The 18,293-nt window shown below is 39.4% G+C and overlaps 2 protein-coding genes and 1 pseudogene across 7 annotated transcripts in view; 2 read left to right on the top strand and 1 right to left on the bottom strand.

The window, feature by feature from the left end:
• The window catches only part of CP (ceruloplasmin), a 62,036-nt gene extending 59,105 nt beyond the window's left edge, over positions 1–2,931 (top strand). Inside the window, exon 18 of the transcript XR_002732263.2 lies at positions 2,476–2,931. The gene's annotated coding sequence lies outside the window, so the exon portion shown is untranslated. The remainder of the gene's footprint in view (positions 1–2,475) is intronic.
• The window catches only part of HPS3 (HPS3 biogenesis of lysosomal organelles complex 2 subunit 1), a 45,638-nt gene that overhangs the window by 7,937 nt on the left and 19,408 nt on the right, over positions 1–18,293 (bottom strand). For all 6 annotated transcript variants that reach the window (XR_002732264.1, XR_002732266.1, XR_002732265.1 and 3 more), the window contains 9 exons: positions 14,756–14,837; positions 11,786–11,940; positions 10,263–10,371; positions 7,674–7,855; positions 6,543–6,723; positions 5,112–5,345; positions 3,012–3,197; positions 2,473–2,661; positions 1,402–1,509 (listed from right to left, as the gene is read on the bottom strand). Coding sequence is in view for 3 of the 6 variants with exons in the window: in XM_023215401.2 (XP_023071169.1) it covers positions 1,402–1,509; positions 2,473–2,661; positions 3,012–3,197; positions 5,112–5,345; positions 6,543–6,723; positions 7,674–7,855; positions 10,263–10,371; positions 11,786–11,940; positions 14,756–14,837 (1,426 nt within the window). In the remaining 3 variants the exon portion in view is untranslated. The remainder of the gene's footprint in view (positions 1–1,401; positions 1,510–2,472; positions 2,662–3,011; positions 3,198–5,111; positions 5,346–6,542; positions 6,724–7,673; positions 7,856–10,262; positions 10,372–11,785; positions 11,941–14,755; positions 14,838–18,293) is intronic.
• LOC111544733 lies at positions 17,499–18,159 on the top strand (annotated as a pseudogene).

Below are 18,293 nucleotides of genomic sequence, written 5' to 3'. Positions count from 1 at the left end.
TGAATTATACTTTTTCAAGCAATGATTATAAATATGCTTTAAAGATTTATCAGGAAAATTTAATAGCACTTATTCCAATTACAATTTTAAATATGTAATTAGTGTATATGTTCTAGGAAGGCAAAGTTCCACTGTCTTGTCCAATGCTCCCCATAACATCTACAGCACATGCTCAAGCAATATTTGTGAGGTGAACATAATCTGAGGCTAGGCCCTCAGAAGGCTTTGTATCACAATGGTACTAGAGACAAGAGACAAGAAGAATCTTCTTTTGTTATTTTTTAAAGAAGCACATAAATAATGCCATCTCTGGGAACACCACAGCCCCACCTGAAGGCTGAGTCTAAGCAGTATGGCCTCTTCAGCTTCCCTCCTCTAAGCCCCATTCCCAATTTGATATTAAGTAACAACTAAACTTACATCAGTTCCCATAGTGTAAATGAGGCATTGCAAATTCAAAAGCCTATAGAGGCCAATCAAATGATGAAGATGCATGAGGGCAGCTGGGATAAGGAAAACAGACACTCGGCATTTGGGTCAGGATGCCACAAAGATGATAACTGTGCGAGAGGACAGTGTGAGCACTGCCCAAGGAGGGGCTCCGGGTCAGTCCCAACCCTCAGGTCAGAAGCAATGAGGACCTTGGGTTAACAGAGCAGCTAAATTTTTCAATAGTGACTTGAAACTCAGAATTCTTAATAAGAAATCTTAATTTTTGTATGTTAGCACCTACACTGGGAAGACCAAAGAAAATATATGTGGGAATTATATTCGGTCTTTGGGCCACTCAACTGCATTAAATAAAATCATATGCTCATGTGGCCCAGCCTGATCCACCAAAAATGTGGACTTTAATTCTCACTGCCAGCCAAAACACTGCTGCAGTCAGAATTATTAAAGGATGATCCACATTCTCTAATCATCCCCCTCATTTCTGAAAAATCCTTTTCAGGAGCTGGATAAACTGACTACTTTGACCTGTTTCTTATAAGAGAAATAGCAGTGCCTGGCTTGGGTGAGAGGCCTAAAATGTGTAAGTCAACACTAACGAAAACAAACTACATCAATAAAAACACCACTAAACATTTGCCACACTTTCATTTCACAAAGTGTTTTCAAGCGCATCCTGAAAATGAGGAAATCAGCCAGGAGACTTGGTGAAGTTTGTCCATCCACCTGCAATGAAACCAGCCACTCAGCACAGGTGTCCCATCCATCATCAGTTTCAGGCAGAGGCAGGAATTCCCTCCAAGTCTCCTGAGTATGCCTAACTATGGATTTTGCCCCTCAAAATTCTACATTCTAGATTAACAGGACACCTGGGGTCTCAGCAAATTTAATCTTACACTATATTGTAATATGCATTTTCATAAGAAAAGAAAAGGAGGTATTTTTACTTACCTGTAATTTTGAAAGATCTTCTGTATAATTTTTATCCGCTAATGAATCAGATGATATTAAGATGTGAACCCACGGATAAATTAAGCCATAATGACTACAGGCATTTATCTAAAACATAAAAGAATTTCTCATAAACAAAATATAACAACAAAAGCTTGCTTATCCATTCCACGAAGAGCAAGCAATCATTAATTCTCTGCCATGTCACAGAATTAGGTATACACTTTCCTGGGAATGGGAAGGACAGTTTTTAAGAATGTATTCCCCTGGAAAATATTTCAGTCTTGCTTGCTTCTACACTAAATATTTCCATATATTTTAAAATGTAAATACTCCAAACACGCACTTTCTAGCAAAAAGAACAATACTGCATTTAAACCAATTATACCTAGTAAGAATATTGGAACTAATTTTTATTAATACTACTTTCTTTAGAAAGCAAAATATCTTTCATAAATTCTCAAGACAATTCCCAAGAAGCCCTGCTTACTCAAGAAGCTGGTAACTTTTCCACTTAGCCCTCCATTAGCCATGGCTAATGAGCTGTGAGAGAAATGGGCTGGGAGCAAGAAGGGTAGCAAGAAGGGTAGAAAGAGTTATTACTGGCTGCCTCAGGTGCCACAGAACAGCTCCTTTATGTGAAACAGACAGGAAATGGGGGCTCACTAAGGAAGTCTCCCTCCCACAGCTTTCTGCAGTTCCTCTCCCACCAATGAGGTCTGCAGATGTCTTCTCTCTTATGTTCTATTTAATGATCCTCTGCTGAGGAAGGACAGATGTGATGTTCTGGAAGAAGTCCCTTTCTCCATGCTTTGGCAACTGAGCTACCACTTCAAGTAAGTGAGGGAAATTAATAAGTAGAGGACATTCTTTAGAGCACAAAATTATTTAAAATGTAGGCCACTTCAGTTATAGACAAATTTTAAGTGTATTTTTAACTCCTGCGTAAATAAGATACCTGGTAATAGAAAACTAGGTTATATTTTATAATAAGTTATTAAAAATAAGAAGGTATGTTTTTGTAATGGGCAATGCATAGGTTAAATTTAAGGTATTATTCCATTATCTTACCAGATCCTCCGACGTTCGCAATGGTGTGGTGTCAGGAGGCTGCCTCTTAGACAATCTCCACATGTACTGTGATGTGAGCTTGAAAAAGAGTTCCTGAAGTACCACATCTGGGAGACATGCCACTAGCTGAGCTTCCCAAAAGTCTACCAAGAGCTGAGGAGTTGTATCTTCATCCTTAGCACAAAGCACCTTGAAAACAGTAAAAGAAGCCTCTGTATTCCAGATAAATATAGCACTGATAAAGCGACAGCTGGGCTGAATATCAAAGCATCACATGGGCCATGCAATTAATAATTTACCATTAGCATTAGTGCCATGGCGAAATAAAATTTAGACATTTTTTAAAGGAAACAGATTTTAGGTTGTACAAATAAAGTTTCTTCAGATATAATCTTTTAATTAGTACTTTTATAACTGATTATGTATGTCTGTTTTTTCAATAAACAAACAAATGAAAAACTCACTTCTTTTATTCTGTCCCTCCCCACCACCAATTTAATGAGGTCATCCAGAAAAATCACATTTTCAAAGTGACAAACCTTAAAAAAGGAATCTGCTTCTTCAATTCCAATTTTGTTGTTCTTCTGCAAGCCCAGAACTGAAGCCACAAGCAATCCAGGCTGAGTCTCCTTCAAGTGAAGTGCAAGCTCAGTTGGAACAATCTGTCCCTTTCTCTGTTGAATCAATAGCCGAGGTTCCAGAATGAAGCCACATACCAACTTCATCTTCAGATAAGAAAGAAATTTAGGAACAAAAGGTACATTCTATTTAGATTGTCCACCTTAGAAATACTAAACATGCTAGTGCATTCACAATGCATGGTTAAGCTATTAATAATTTAATCACAATGTTTTCTTTGACTATAAAGGCTAGTTCTTACCCAAAGAAGGACACCACTGACTCTCTTACAGAAGTTACTAACATTTCACTAAGCATCAAGGTGTCCTATTTTTTGTAGGTCATGCTTTATATTTAGGTCTACTTGATTTGAAAATGCAGTCAATTTTCTGTATCTGTGGGTTTCACATCCATGGATTCAACCAACCACAGATCAAAAATATTCGGGATGGCTGAACGCAGTAGCTCATGCCTGTAATCCCAGCACTTTGGAAGGCTGAGGAGGGCAGATCACTTGAGATCAGGAGTTCAAGACCACCCTGGCCAACATGGTAAAACCCCGTCTCTACTAAAAATACAAAAATTAGCCAAGCACGGTGGTGCACACCTGTAATCCCAGCTACTTGGGAGGCTGAGGCAGGAGAATCACTTGAACCCAGGAGGTGGAGGTTGCGGTAAGCTGAGATCGCACCACTGCACTCCAGCCTGGGCCACAGAATGAGGCTCTTTCTCAAAAAAAAAAAAAAAAAAAAAGGGGGGGGGGGGGGGGGGAAACTGTCTCTGTTCTGAACATGTACAGATTTGTAAATTATCATTCCCTAAACAATTCAGTATTAACAACTATGTACATAGCAGTTGACCTTATGTTAGGTATTATAAGTAATAGAGATGATTTGAAGTATATTGGAGAAAGTAGATAGGTTATATGCTAATACTATGCTACTTTATATAAGCAACTTTAGCTTCTGTGGATTTTGGTAACTGTAGAAGGTTCTGAAACCAATCTCCCATAAATACTAAGCGATGACTAATATATCTTAAGTTTTTTCAAAATTATGAAAAGTCATTTTTCTAGAATTCTACTCTTCAAAACAGAAGACATCCAGATGTTGACTTGCTCTCCTCGTCATAACAAAGCATGTCATTTGTACGGCAATAAAGCACTTACGTTCTTCCTTTTTTAGCAACCCAAGTCATACTATGGGCTTTGGCCACAATCTGGCAAGAAAATAGTGCAGGAGCACAGGTTCTGAAGTCAGGCTGCCCAGTTCAATTCTGGTTCTACCACTTAATAGCTGTGTGATCCTGATGAGTTACCTAACCTCTCTGTGTCTTAATTCCCTCATTTGTATAATACTTAATTCCCTCATTTGCATAATACTCCTACCTTATAGCATTATTAAGAATTAAATAATATATGCAAGGATCTGGTAAATAATAAGTGTTCAATTACACTACCTCTTTTCTTCCCTTAAATGATTAACACCTTTGGTAGTGTCCCTAAATGACCTCTTTTCCAAGGGGAAGCCTGTGTTTCTTGGTACAACTGTCCAATCCTCCATAAGTTCAAATGTCCAATCCTCCATAAAGTTATCTGTGATTTTACCAAGAGGGGGTTATTTCTGCAACTACTAGACTTCTAAAGTCCATGGCTAATATCCCCTTTGCTGTTCTTAAATACGTATTACTCTGTTCTTTTCCAGTGCACACACCATATCCCTGATGCCAGATCACATCATCCCTCGGAGCAGAGCCAGTTCTTCAGTAACAAGCTCAGTGCTCTGAACACACCTGACACTAAGTTGAAGTCTTTGGATATCCACTGCTGTCATTTATCAGTCTTATTTCTTTTTCATTTGCCAGATTCGAAGTCCCATTTGGATCACTTTGTTTCTAATATTGTCTGTTTTCCATTACAACCAAGAACATATGAGCTAGAAAGAAGCCACAAGACAGCTAAACACTTCAGGATTACCAGGTCCTATTTCAGCCTTCTGTTAGCACTGGGCAGGGCTCCATACCTCTGAATGGCTTTTCATTTCATTTCTGTGCATGTCAAGATCTCCCATTTTCAGAGCCACTGCTGCCTTGGTCAATGTCACTAAGATCGATGAAAACCCAGAAGTATCCAGCTTCCTTAGATAGCTCATGGCAGTTAAAGGATTAATATTCTTCATAGAAGGACTACAGAGAATATGGGGCACTTGCTTTGGCTCAGCCACATAAAACATCTGAACCACTTTTGCTGCTAATTCCTTTGGTGAGCATGAAGGAATAAAACGAATAAAAGGTCAGTCAGTCAGAAGAAAGCAACAAAATCAGCAAAACATGTGCAAAAAGCCAAGACACAAACATTCCAAGTAAGATAAAACTATAGTATTATGTTCTAATTTTAAAAAGACAAAACTGATACTAATACAAGGGAGACCTGAGATAACCTGAAGTGATCTCTTTGCTAATTATAATGAAGAAAAAACAATGAAAATATGTACCAGGTTATGACCAGCATTTCTAATTTCAACACTTCAGAAGAAGAAAATAAACATTTGATTGAATTACAATAAAAATCCATCATAAAAACTACTATTTACTTCAAAGTATACCCAATTAAGTAAACTGTATGGGAAAATTTCATTTCAAAACCTTAGAACATCTGATACCACAATTTCTAACTTGGCATATTTGCATCTAACTATGTATGAAATACATGAGGGGTTATCTTTTCTTTTCTCTCTTTAAGACAGGGTTTTTCCGTATTGCCCATGCTGGAATGCAGTGGTGTAATTGTGGTTCACTGCAGCCTCAAACTCCTGGGCTCAAGCAATCCTCCTGCCTCAGCCTCCTGAGTAGCTGGAACTACATACTGATGTATGCCATCAAGCCCAGCTAATTTTTTAATTTTCTGTAGAGATGGGGTCTTGCTATATTGCCTAGGCTGGTCTCAAACTTCTAGCCTCAAGTAATCCTTCCACCTCGACTTCCCAAAGTGTTGGAATTACAGATATTAGCCACATGCCCAGCCCTAAAAATAATCCCTAATAATGTCTTAAGGTCACTGGCCTAAGGTCAGAGTTTTGTAAGTGAAGTTTTGGACACACGGAGTAAGGGATAATTAGGGTTGCGGGAAGGACTACAGATGAGAAGATGGAAGGCAAGGGCTGCATTCTGTGTAGCTCTTCTGAGGACATGCTACTGTCACTGGCAGGTGTTGAGACTACAACAGACCACATGTCCCTGTCTGTATAATGAGAAAGTATAAGAAGATTACCCATAAGTTCTTTTCCAAGCTATAATTCTGTCTTCATTAATGAAGAAAACGGCACATTACTTTTTTAGAAAAAGAATATCAAAGAAGAAAAATATTTGGAACCTGATTTCTAAACAGTACTACATAAAATAAACCACTAAAATGAAAAGTTAAAAATAGATATAAAACAGAAAACTATAATCACTTCACTTAATTCTTCATCCAGGTTTTCATAAAGTGAATGATTAATGTAAAAGATTAATCCCCTCTCGTATTTCTGTAATCCATCCTCTACTGTCCAGTCCATGCGGGCCAGAACTTCAGCCATAGACAAACCAGACATCTTATAGTATGGCAAGGTGAGATGAGAATGCTGGGAGTCAAGCCTAAAGGGAAGGAAATAAAAAACCTAAAATTTGTCATTTTTTTAAAGACAGAGTCTCACTATGTTGCCCAGACTGATCTCAATCTCCTGACCTCAAGTGATCATCCCACCTCAGCCTCCCAAAGTGCTGGGATTCCAGCTGTGAGCCACCATGCCAAGTCAAATTTGTAATTTTTAAACCTGGATATCTAACACATTCTATAATAGACTATATCATGCTTTCCAGAAGATATAAATTCCAAAATACTTTTCTACTGCCATTAGTAACTAAAACAAACTCCTAAGTTTTATTTTACAAACTTCTAATTAATGCAGTTTCTTTTTGCCTGCTCATAATAGAAACAAAAACAACAATTTAAGTTAATTCTAATATTCATGATCAGACTCTAAAATAATGGTGTTTATAGGAGGAAAAGTCTGTTTTATTAATTTTTAATCATTCATGTGGATCAAGTAAGTCTGAAAACAATCATATGCAAAACAATGTGTAAACATTACTCTCAAAAATAAGAACACTATTCATACTAGTGTCCCTTTCTGATATCATAAAAGCACTGACTACTAAGATCAGAATCATAGACTGTCCAATTGGCAGCTCTCCCTTAAGCTACAGACAATAAACTAGTCATACAGCTATGTCAGGGATTTTCAAAGCCTGAGAAAAATGTCAAAGTTCTAAGTTAAACAGTGGGAAAATCACAAACTTGAGACTTACTGCTCATCTTCTAAACTGTGACTCCTTGAGAGCAGGAAATGGGTCACATTCATTTTTGTATGTTTAAGCCTAGCACAGTATCTAACAGAGTATGTGCTCAATAAATGCTTGTGGAAGAAGTGAATAAATGAACCACCTCCCCATTTATCAGGTAACTACCCGAGATGGAAAAGCTAACAATTGTACCCAAAGTTCAATATGGCTTCTGTAACAAGGTTTCAAGAGGTATTACCCACCTGCTGTAACAGTCCCCAAGGTGCCCACAGCTTTCCTTAAATGCTTCCAAAAGCTCTGCCTTCTCTCCAGGTTCCAGCTGACTGGCATCCATCAGGGCAGCTCGTACTAACAGGTGAGCCTCACTGAGAAGGTGAATGCAGCTCTGGGTTTTGACAGTCTTGTAGGTATTGCTATAGTCTATCTAAAACAAAAAAGACAAACACTAATGTTGCTGAAGAGAGACTCTCAAAGTTCCTCAGTTCTTAAAATAATTTATATATTTTGTTAGTAAAGTTAACATTTGGACATATTAAACCCTAAAAGTAAACAAACTAGTTATTTACCATTCTGACAAGGGCTTAGCTGAAGGGCTTTTTTCCCCATCATCTATGAGCCAGTTTAATACATACATGATTATAAATAATACCTTGTTAAACAGCTCTAATCATTAGAGAGGTCCAAATAATATTGTAACACTAATAATACTGTAAACTTAGCAACAATTTTATCTCAACAAGACTAGTGAACGTACTAATATTTGAAATAGTTAAGCTTAAAAAAATTGTGATTTAATTCTTTCTCAAATTTAGACTGAGTATTCTTTCCCTATTTTAGTTTCAGTTTGTAAGTTTAGGCTCTACTACATCTATTTCCATAACTCATAGAGAGCTCGTAAAAATTATCACTAGCTAATCTGACTCAATCAATATATTCAGACTCTAGCACTCAAATCACCTAAATGAAGACTTTCAATTAAGCAAGACTGAAAATACAGGGCACAGCTGACATAATAACTGGCATTAAATTATTGGCAGGGACAAATCAGGCAACACCTTGATCTGATGATCAAAATTAACATCACCAAAGAGGGGCAGATGAACAGCATGTGCCTCCAGATGTGATACCCTTAACACAAAAATCACCTATGCAATATTCTGGCTGAAAATGCATAATCTGAATCTAACCATTAAAAGAAAAGAGCAAACACTAAATAAGGAACACTCTCAAAAAAAAGTAAAGGGGAAAACTGTATTTTTCAAAAATATCCATGTCATAAAATATAATGAAAGGCTATAGAAATATTCGAGATTCAAGGAGGCTAAAGAGACACACTATCTGATCCTAGACTGGGTCTTGAACTGGAGGAGGGGGAATGCTATTAAGCCATTGAGTCAGCTGACAGAATTAGACTATGAACAAACCCGATAAAGCACTGTGCCAATGTTAAATGTATTAAAACATACTACTGTATTGTGGTATGCAAAAGAGTATCCTGATTCTTAGAAAATATATGCTGAAGTACTTAGGGGCAAAAGACTGATGTATGCGGTTTACCTCCCAAAGAATCAGAAAACAGTGTATGTATATGTGTGTGCACAGAAAGCACAGAGTGCATAAAAGAGAGAGAGAGGCCGGGCGCGGTGGCTCAAGCCTGTAATCCCAGCACTTTGGGAGGCCGAGACGGGTGGATCATGAGGTCAGGAGATCGAGACCATCCTGGCTAACACGGTGAAATCCCGTCTCTACTAAAAAATACAAAAAACTAGCCGGGCGAGGTGGCAGGCGCCTGTAGTCCCAGCTACTTGGGAGGCTGAGGCAGGAAAATAGTGTAAACCCGGGAGCTTGTAGTGAGCTGAGATCCGGTCACTGCACTCCAGCCCGGGCGACAAACGAGACTCCGTCTCAAAAAAAAAAAAAAAAAAAAAGAGAGAGAGAGAAGCAAATAGGGTAAAATGTTGACTGTGGAGAAATCTGTGTGGGGAATGGGAATATACAGAATATTCTTTTTTGAAGTCAAAAGAGTCAGGGTCTTGCTGTGTCACCCAAGCTGGAATGCAGTGGTATGACCATAGCTCACTGTAGACTTGAACTCCTGGGCTCAAGTGATCTTCCCATCCTAGCTTCCCAAGTAGCTAGGACTACAAGTATGTGCCACCACAACTGGCTAATTTTTTTATTTTTTGTACAAATGGGACCTCACTATGTTACCCAGGCTAGTCCCGAACTCCTGGCCTCAAGCAACCCACCTGCCTCAGTGTCCCAAAGGGTTCGGAACAATATACTTATTCTTGTAACTTTTCTTTAAGTCTGAAATTGTTTCAAAATAAAGAGTAAAATAATTGCCAGGGATGAGTAGGAAGCTGTCACTTTTAGATCACGAATAAGAATGCTCCCTCTGGGTCCCTCCCCCCAGGACAATGCTGCAGTAGCTGTAGTGCCCTGGGACAATCTGCTAACATTTCTAAAGAAGAAGAGTGGGACAGGGATATACAATCCTAGATTTTTTTTTTCCCTCCATTTGTTAGCTATCTTTGCCAGGATTCAAAGTTAAGGTCAAAGACTATGTTTAGATTGGCCAATCGATCTTCTTCGGAGAGTGGGCATGAATAAGGCAGTCTTATTCTAGTGAACGGAATTTCTACTGGTTCCTTGGATGTCAGAAGCTGTAAAAATGAAGACGCAGAGACAGACACACATTCCACTGTCAGACAGAGTCAGGAAGCTGAATGGCTGCGGCATCCTGAATGTATGATAATTAGAATCAATTTCTGATCATTAATTTCAGTCTAAATATCTACAAACAAGAATCAGAAGTTTGAAAAGAGTACCATCTCTTTGTACAGTTGCACTGGTGAGATCGTATTCACAATATACAAATTCCACCCAGCCTCAGCTACAGGAGGTATTTTGATCTTAACACTGGTATCTTTTCTAGAACTAAAAGGAAAACAAAGGACAATAATTTTAAAATGACATTATTAATAAATGGTAGTTGTAAATGGTAAATATTGGATATAAAAAACTATAAAATCATTTTCATTTACTATTTTCTTAAGTGATTAACTGTACACTCTATTTTTATGGAATATTAGTTCACAATACTACATAGGCTAACTGCATTTAATATTCTGTAATTTTCATGTAATGATAAACCAACTGCTTCCAATTCACTCCACAAGTATTCTCAAACGAGCAATAAGTTCAAAGAACAGGCAAGTCCTATCAAAAGGAAAAGATCCTTGACTGCGTAAGTCCCCATGCCCAGGCTCATTTCTGCATTTGACTTTCACGAATCTAGCATGCCCTAAGCCACAAATCGAAGCAGAAGCAACATGATGGCTGCTGAGAATATGATGAAGACACATAAAACTGTTAAATTTGCTTAAAGCACTATCTTATCTCTTGCTTTCACTATGTGATGCATTTTCTTTAGTGTATAATCTTTTAAAATTGTTCATCAAATGAATTAGAATTTTTAAAAGATCATTTAAAAAATTATATCAAATGTGCAAGACTACAAACTGCTTTTCCTCTCACCAGAAAGCTTTTAGATCAGTAAGCCCCAGACCACTCTGTGTACACTCAAAGTGATCAGTTACCAAAGTCCCCCTCTGATTCCTGTTGATGCAACAAAGCATAGCCACTAACAATTTGAAAAAGTAAAAATCCATGTTAAAAATAACACGGATTTTTAAAATAAAATGTTTGATATGACATACACTATATGCTTCACTCCCTGAAGAGATTTCTTTATTGATTAAATTTTCCTTAGAGAAATTAGATTGCATTCTGTACTACTAAGTAAGAAAACATCAAATAGAAGCATAACTAGTCTGGAATTAAGCATTCTATTCTAAACAGTGGGAAAGCAGAAACCTAACAGATAACAAGAGATGAATGTTATCAAAGTACAACTTTATTTTCAGATAGATCGCATATCTATAGATCATCAATGTGCTTTAAGGTAAAACATACATTATTAATTTCTTTTGTAATATCAGAAAATAATTTTAGATAAAAATGTAACTACTGAAAAGGTCAAAGAAGAAAGACAGTAAAAAGTCCTGTAGTTTCAATTAGTATTACAGGCTCAGTCTTTCCCATTAATTACACAGAAAACCTTTCACTAATCTAAAACACCTTTGATTTTTACTGAAACTATTTTATAATCCATTTTCTCCTAAAAGTTCCCAGGTCAGTTATAAAGTGTATTACAGAGATTGTTAGAACCTTCTTTTCTTTCTCTGGAAAAACACTACCATAAAAAAGCCATTTGATAAAAGATAAACACAAAATATACCAGTTACAATTCATTCCAGAAACTGGCATTCCAGAAACTGGGGATGCTTACAGAAGCCTCTTGGGTGACTGTCTTCTCTCTGGAATGGCCTCAGGGTCTGCTTTAGTCAAAAGTATGATGTGGTTTTTGAAGTGACAGATGGCTTTCAAGCCTATGAAAAGCTGTATTCTTAAAGCACAGACATCCATACTAACAGGTGGGCAAGCCTAGTAAAGGAAAACCGCAAATTTAAGCAAGAAATAAAGGTACATGCACTTCAATCTTCAAAAATCAGTTAGTTTATTTGACAAAATCTCTTCTGCTGCCACCATCCCATACCCACCACGGCCAAAAAACAAACAAACAAAAAACAACCCAAATGCCTGTTCTTAACAGAGGAGGTTATCTAAACCTATGTAACCAACAGCGCATTCTATAGAGCTACTCAGTCAACAAACTCAGTTATTCATTGACTGAATAAATGTGGAAAGAGGGTCCCACAGCTGCAGGAACTTGTGTGTGTGCCCCACAGATACCTCTAAGAGAGGAAGCTGGTACCCTGCCACCCAGGGAAACCCCTACTACTAGCAGGATGGTTAGGGGTATGCCGAAATGGGTTTTTTAGGCAAAACCAGACACTATGAAAGGACATTCTACTGCATGTAGAGTACACAAAATGGTTTCTTTGTGGATGTGTGTGTGAAAGAAATGCTTGTAAGTTCCGATGGCCCCTGACTGTTAGTCTGTTAGGTAAGAACAGTGAGTGCATGGAATGGCTGAGAGGCTGGAACATGTCAGATAAACTAGAGAAGCCAGCCTTTTGCTCTTGTAAAGGACCATTAATTCAAGTAGAATGAATACGAAAACTAATGGAAGAGCTCTATTCTGGCATGCTGCCAGGACCCTGCCTTCTTGTCCATGCATGCTGTTTTGATTCTGAGGTCATCTTCACTGTTACCTCCATGTAAAAATAGTTCAGGTGGCTTGGCTAGTGCTGAGCAGCCAGAATCTCAGAGGAAAAGGAGACAGACCACATGCACTTTCAACCAGACTCTGAGGTTGTGAAACTTTTTCCAGACGTCACAGCTCCAAAGCCTGAGTCGGCAGGTGGGCTGAACGTGTGCTTGTTTAACTAGCACCTAGGGCTTCAGAACTGGTGGAGTTGCAGGAAAGGAGGAACCATGAGGTGTGATCATCCCTTCTCCCTCCTACCTCCACTGGCCTCAAGGGCAGCATACCCCCACCAGATGCCCACCTCTCCTTATCCCTCCCCTTTGTCTCTTCCTTGTTCCTTCGCTCTGCTTTTATAAGACTCTGAAAATACATGGAATTATTTTTTTCCCAAATGTACATTGATCCTACTTCAATCTATAAGGTACTTTGAATCACACCATCACCCATATATAAGCCTATGTCTTTCTGAGGTTTGAAAAGGCAAGGAGGGAAAAGAAGAGGACAAAGAATGGAAGTTTTATTTTTTTAATGTTACTTTTCTATTTTTACAAAGGAAATTATCCTGATTTTAAAATAATCTCTCAAAAAGGCCGTGTGTGTATCTTATACAAACAAAGGCACAGGAAATCTGTGGTTCTGGTTTCCCAAGAGGCTGAGAGCAGGCAGTAAGCCTGGTCAGCAACAGAAAACCACAGGCAGGCCATTAAAAAGGGTCACTAGGAACTCAGAGACCATGCCTTCCATAAACCCCTATCATATGACACGATTTGGGCAACAGTGACTGTGAAAGAGTATCTCAGACACATTAGGCACTGTGTCGGGGCTGGCTTGTTAAGATAACCATCATTATTGAAGGCTTATTTTTCTGGAAAAAGGTATTCCAGTTTCCAGACAGATATAAACCAATTTTTGAAATGCAGAGCATCACGATTTGGGAGCTTCTTGCAGCATATATATTCCTAACAAACAGCCAATTCAAATAGCTTATACTTCAGAAGTAAAATAACATAGGTGAATATAATGTACATGATCAGCATTATTTCTGAGAACAAAAATTCAAAGTCAGAAAACACAGAATCTCAACATAATAATGCCTACATTTATTTTGTGGTCAAGAGGATTTTTTTAGAGACCAAGCACTTTACTTCTCACCAAAAATGAGATTATTGATCTACCATATCCATTAACTCTTAGATTAAGTATAGAAGGTTATCAAAGGCTTATAAAATACAGAATTACAGGCATAGCTGATAATAGTATAAACAAATCATTTTAATGCATTGTATTCAATTTTGTGCTCTTACGTATATTGATTTCTGGACTGTTTTGTTAACAGCTCTATAAAACTGCCACCTATATTTCCATTCAATAAAATACAATTGCTCCAGGCATGGTGGCTTATGCCTGTGATCCCACCATTTTGGGAGGCTGAGGCAGGCACATCACTTGGGCCCAGAAGTTCAAGACTAGCCTGGGCGACATGGCAAAACCCCATCTCTTCATCTCTGCAATAATAATAATAATGATGATGATGATGATAATAATAATAATAATAATAATAATAATAATAATAATAATAATAATACAAAAGAAATGAGCAGGGCATGGTGGTGCACACCTGTAGTCCCGGCTACCTGAGGGGCTGGGGTGGCAGGATCACTTGAGTCAAAGAGTTCGAGGCTGCAGTGAGCTATGATTGTGCCACTGCCCTCCAGCCTGGGTGACAGAGCAAGACCTTGCTTCGAAAAAATTAAAAGTTAAAATTAAAAAAATAAAAAATAAAATTGTAGTATACTATAGTTGTGAAATGCTGTCAGTTCACACTTTTTATATTCTTTACCAAACTTTAAAAACTATGCACTAAATCAATTCAGAGTGAAATGTTTGCAAAGCAATCTTAAAAACTGTCAACTAAGCCATGAATCACAAAATTCTTACTATTTTATATCCAAAAGTTCTAATTCAATACATTAGACAACTTTAAGTTCTTTCGTTCTTGCCTAGCTCAGGTCTGAGAGCAAATCTACGAGTATTCATATGCTCCTTTGTGATTGTAAGTTTTCATTGTCTTCATAAGCCAGTTCTTACCTTCAGGGTGGTGTCCATGTACGGGTCCTCCTCACGAGCTGCCGCCGCACTGCACCGTACAGTGAAACACTGCAGGTTGTTACTGAGGAGGAAGAACCAGGCTGCTGAGCAAAGTGAGGCCAAGAATCAACACACCCGCACCAGGGAGGGTTTCACAGGCAAACAGGCCAATGGCAGGGGTGGCAGTCAAGTATCTGTCAAATATTGCCAAGTTAAACTGCTTCTCAGTAAGAGGAATGCCTCAGAATCCCTGTGGTTTTTAAAAATATACAACTGGTCCCCATAACACCCACAGTGAATCGCAATCTCTAGGGGCTGAATCTAGACGTGTGTATTTCTACAAAACTCCATATGTGACTCTGATGTGCATCCCTAGTTAGGAACCATGGAACTGTGTCAATATCTTCATTTTACAGACAAATGATGCCCCCAGTATCTGCCCAAGGTACAGAAGGGTGTCTATCAAAACCAAGATTAAAACCCATTTCTTAACTGTTGTTCTTCCTCACCCACCTCATGACGAAATCCATCCTGGATTATGCTGGACAACATAGACTATGCAAACTCAAATCCAATGGTCAAATTGAAAATGAGAGACCATCTAAAGGCATCTTCAGAATTACCTAGTCCAGCAGCTTGTTTTAAAGATTGGGGCATAAAAGCTTCATGACTGGTCCACTGCCTCTCTGGAGAGTACAGTCAATTAGATCCCAGGTCTCCTGACCCCTCACACTCCTCTACCTCTTTCCACAACTCCACGCTGCTTCTGCATACAAAAAGGACCTAGGGACTCTACATTAAGTGCCTGGTTGTCATCTAGGTCAACCCTCGAATATTGACATTAAAAACAGTTAATTAACTTAGAAATTGCTACACAATGATGTATATTTCTGTGCCATTATGGGATGGGACAGAAATTAATATTTTTATTCCTTCCTTCTCCCTCCCTTTTTACAAAAAAACTATAAAGTGGGAGAAGCAAAAATAAACTCTTTAAAATAATAAAAAAAAAGGACTAAAGCAAACCTAACAGTAATATTTTAAAAAATTTCCTCAAAAAGGCATTCTGATGTTTTTAGTTAGGAGACTGAGCACAATTTAAGAGGTAGTCAGGCCTCTCTCCATCTGGTGCTTCCACTTCAGCCTCAGCCCACTGCCATCTCTATCTCTGCAAAGTTCTAGGAAATGACCTCTGGAGTCCTGACAATAACTAGGACAGCAGCACCACCATTTACAAATCTGGAGTACAGTTAGCAACCTTGGGAAGTAAACTGAGAGAGAGGGAAGCAAAAAAGCACCTGCAGTGGGACCAGAAGGACAGTTGAGAATAGCTATGACCACAAAAACAAATGACCTTTAGATTCTAGAGATAAAAAGGCAGGGTTTCGGCTGGGCATGGTGGCTCAACCCTGTAATCCCAGCACTTTGGCAGTCCGAGGCGGGCGGATCACGAGGTCAGGAGATCGAGACCACCCTGGCTAACACGGTGAAACCCTGTCTCTACTAAAAATACAAAAAAAAAAAAAAAAAAAAAAAAAAACCACATGGCCAGGTACGGTGGCTCACGCCTGTAATCCCAGCACTTTGGGAGGCTGAGGTAGGTGAATTGCCTGAGGTCAGGAGTTTGAGACCAGTCTGGCCAACATGCTGAAACCCTGCCTCTACTAAAAATACAAAAAAATTAGCTGGGCGTGGTGGCAGGCGCCTGTAATCCCAGTTACTCAGGAGGCTGAGGTAGGGGAATTGCTTGAACCAGGGAGATGGAGGTTGCAGTGAGCCGAGATCATACCACTGCACTCCAGCCTGGGCGACAGAGCAGGACTCCATCTCAAAAAAAAAAAAAAAGAAGTCTTGATATGCTTAACTCTGGGAGAACAGGATTTCATAGGGGGCTTTCTTACTTACATATTTCTATAAAGTTGGCATTTTACATGATTTTATTTTGTTCTTTGCTTCTTAAAAAATCTCTATTGCTTTCTTTAGGCATATACCAATCTACAAGAAACTTTTCAAGACCACCTTATGGGACAAGAGATTTTGAAACATTTATCTATTGGGCAAAATAAAAAAGATGGGCCAGGCGCAGTAGCTCACATCTGTAATCCCAGCACTCTGGGAGGCCGTGGCGGGTGGATCATCTGAGGTCAGGAGTTGGAGACCAGCTTGGCCAACATGGTGAAACCCCATCTCTACTAAAAATACAAAAAAATTAGTCAGGCATGGTGGCAGGTGCCTATAATCACAGCGACTTGGGAGGCTGAGGCAGGAGAATCGCTTAAACCCGGGAGGCAGAGGTTGCAGTGAGCCCAGACCGCACCATTGCACTCCAGCCTGGGCAACAAAAGCGAAACTCCGATTTGATTTGAAAAACAGGAGTGGAGATATTTATTAAGAATCTGAATGGGCCGGGTGCGGTGGCTCAAGCCTGTAATCCCAGCACTTTGGGAGGCCGAGACGGGTGGATCACGAGGTCAGGAGATCGAGACCATCCTGGCTAACCCGGTGAAACCCCGTCTCTACTAAAAAATACAAAAAACTAGCCGGGCAAGGTGGCGGGCGCCTGTAGTCCCAGCTACTCGGGAGGCTGAGGCAGGAGAATGGCGTAAACCTGGGAGGCGGAGGTTGCAGTGAGCTGAGATCCGGGCCACTGCACTCCAGCCTGGGCGACAGAGCGAGACTCCGTCTCAAAAAAAAAAAAAAAAAAAAAAAAAGAATCTGAATGTAGAGCAGTGTGAAGAAGAGGCAAGAACCACCCCCGGACCGACCAAAGTCTGCGCGCGCTGCATCCCGCGTCCAGCACCTACGTCCCGCTGCCGTCGCCACCATGCCCAAGAGAAAAGCTGAAGGGGATGCTAAAGGAGATAAAGCCAAGGTGAAGGACGAACCACAGAGAAGATCCACGAGGTTGTCTGCTAAACCTGCTCCTCCAAAGCCAGAGCCCAAGCCTAAAAAGGCCCCTGAAAAGAGGGGAGAGAAGGTACCCAAAGGGAAAAAGGGAAAAGCTGATGCTGGCAAGGAGGGGACTAACCCTGCAGAAAACGGAGATGCCAAAACAGACCAGGCACAGAAAGCTGAAGGTTCTGGAGATGCCATTTGAAGTGTGTGCATTTTTGATAACTGTGTACTTCTGGTGACTGTACAGTTTGAAATACTATTTTTTATCAAGTTTTATAAAAACGCAGAACTTTGTTTTACTTTAAAAAAAAAAAAAAACTATGCTGTCAGCACACAGAACACTTCATTGTTGTTTTGTGGGGAAGGGGCATATGTCACTAATAGAATGTCTCCAAAGCTGGATTGATCTGGGGAAAACACCTTTCCCTTCTAGTTTTGACAGACTTCCTCTCTGTTCCCAGGAGGAAGGATCCCCTGACTCTGACACACATGGCCATCTTGGCACAAAAGCCTTGCGATATGGAAAAACAGATTTGTTTTTATGTCCTCTTCTCCCTTTCCATCTTTCAGCATAGACTTAACTCCCTTAAGCCCAGACATCTGTTGAGAACTGACCCCTAGTCATTGGTTACCAGTGTGTCTG

This window comes from Piliocolobus tephrosceles, chromosome 2 (assembly GCF_002776525.5).
Source record: "Piliocolobus tephrosceles isolate RC106 chromosome 2, ASM277652v3, whole genome shotgun sequence".
Taxonomy (NCBI): domain Eukaryota; kingdom Metazoa; phylum Chordata; class Mammalia; order Primates; family Cercopithecidae; genus Piliocolobus; species Piliocolobus tephrosceles.
Note: the sequence above shows the minus strand (reverse complement) of the source record. Positions and strands in the feature narration are given on the sequence as shown.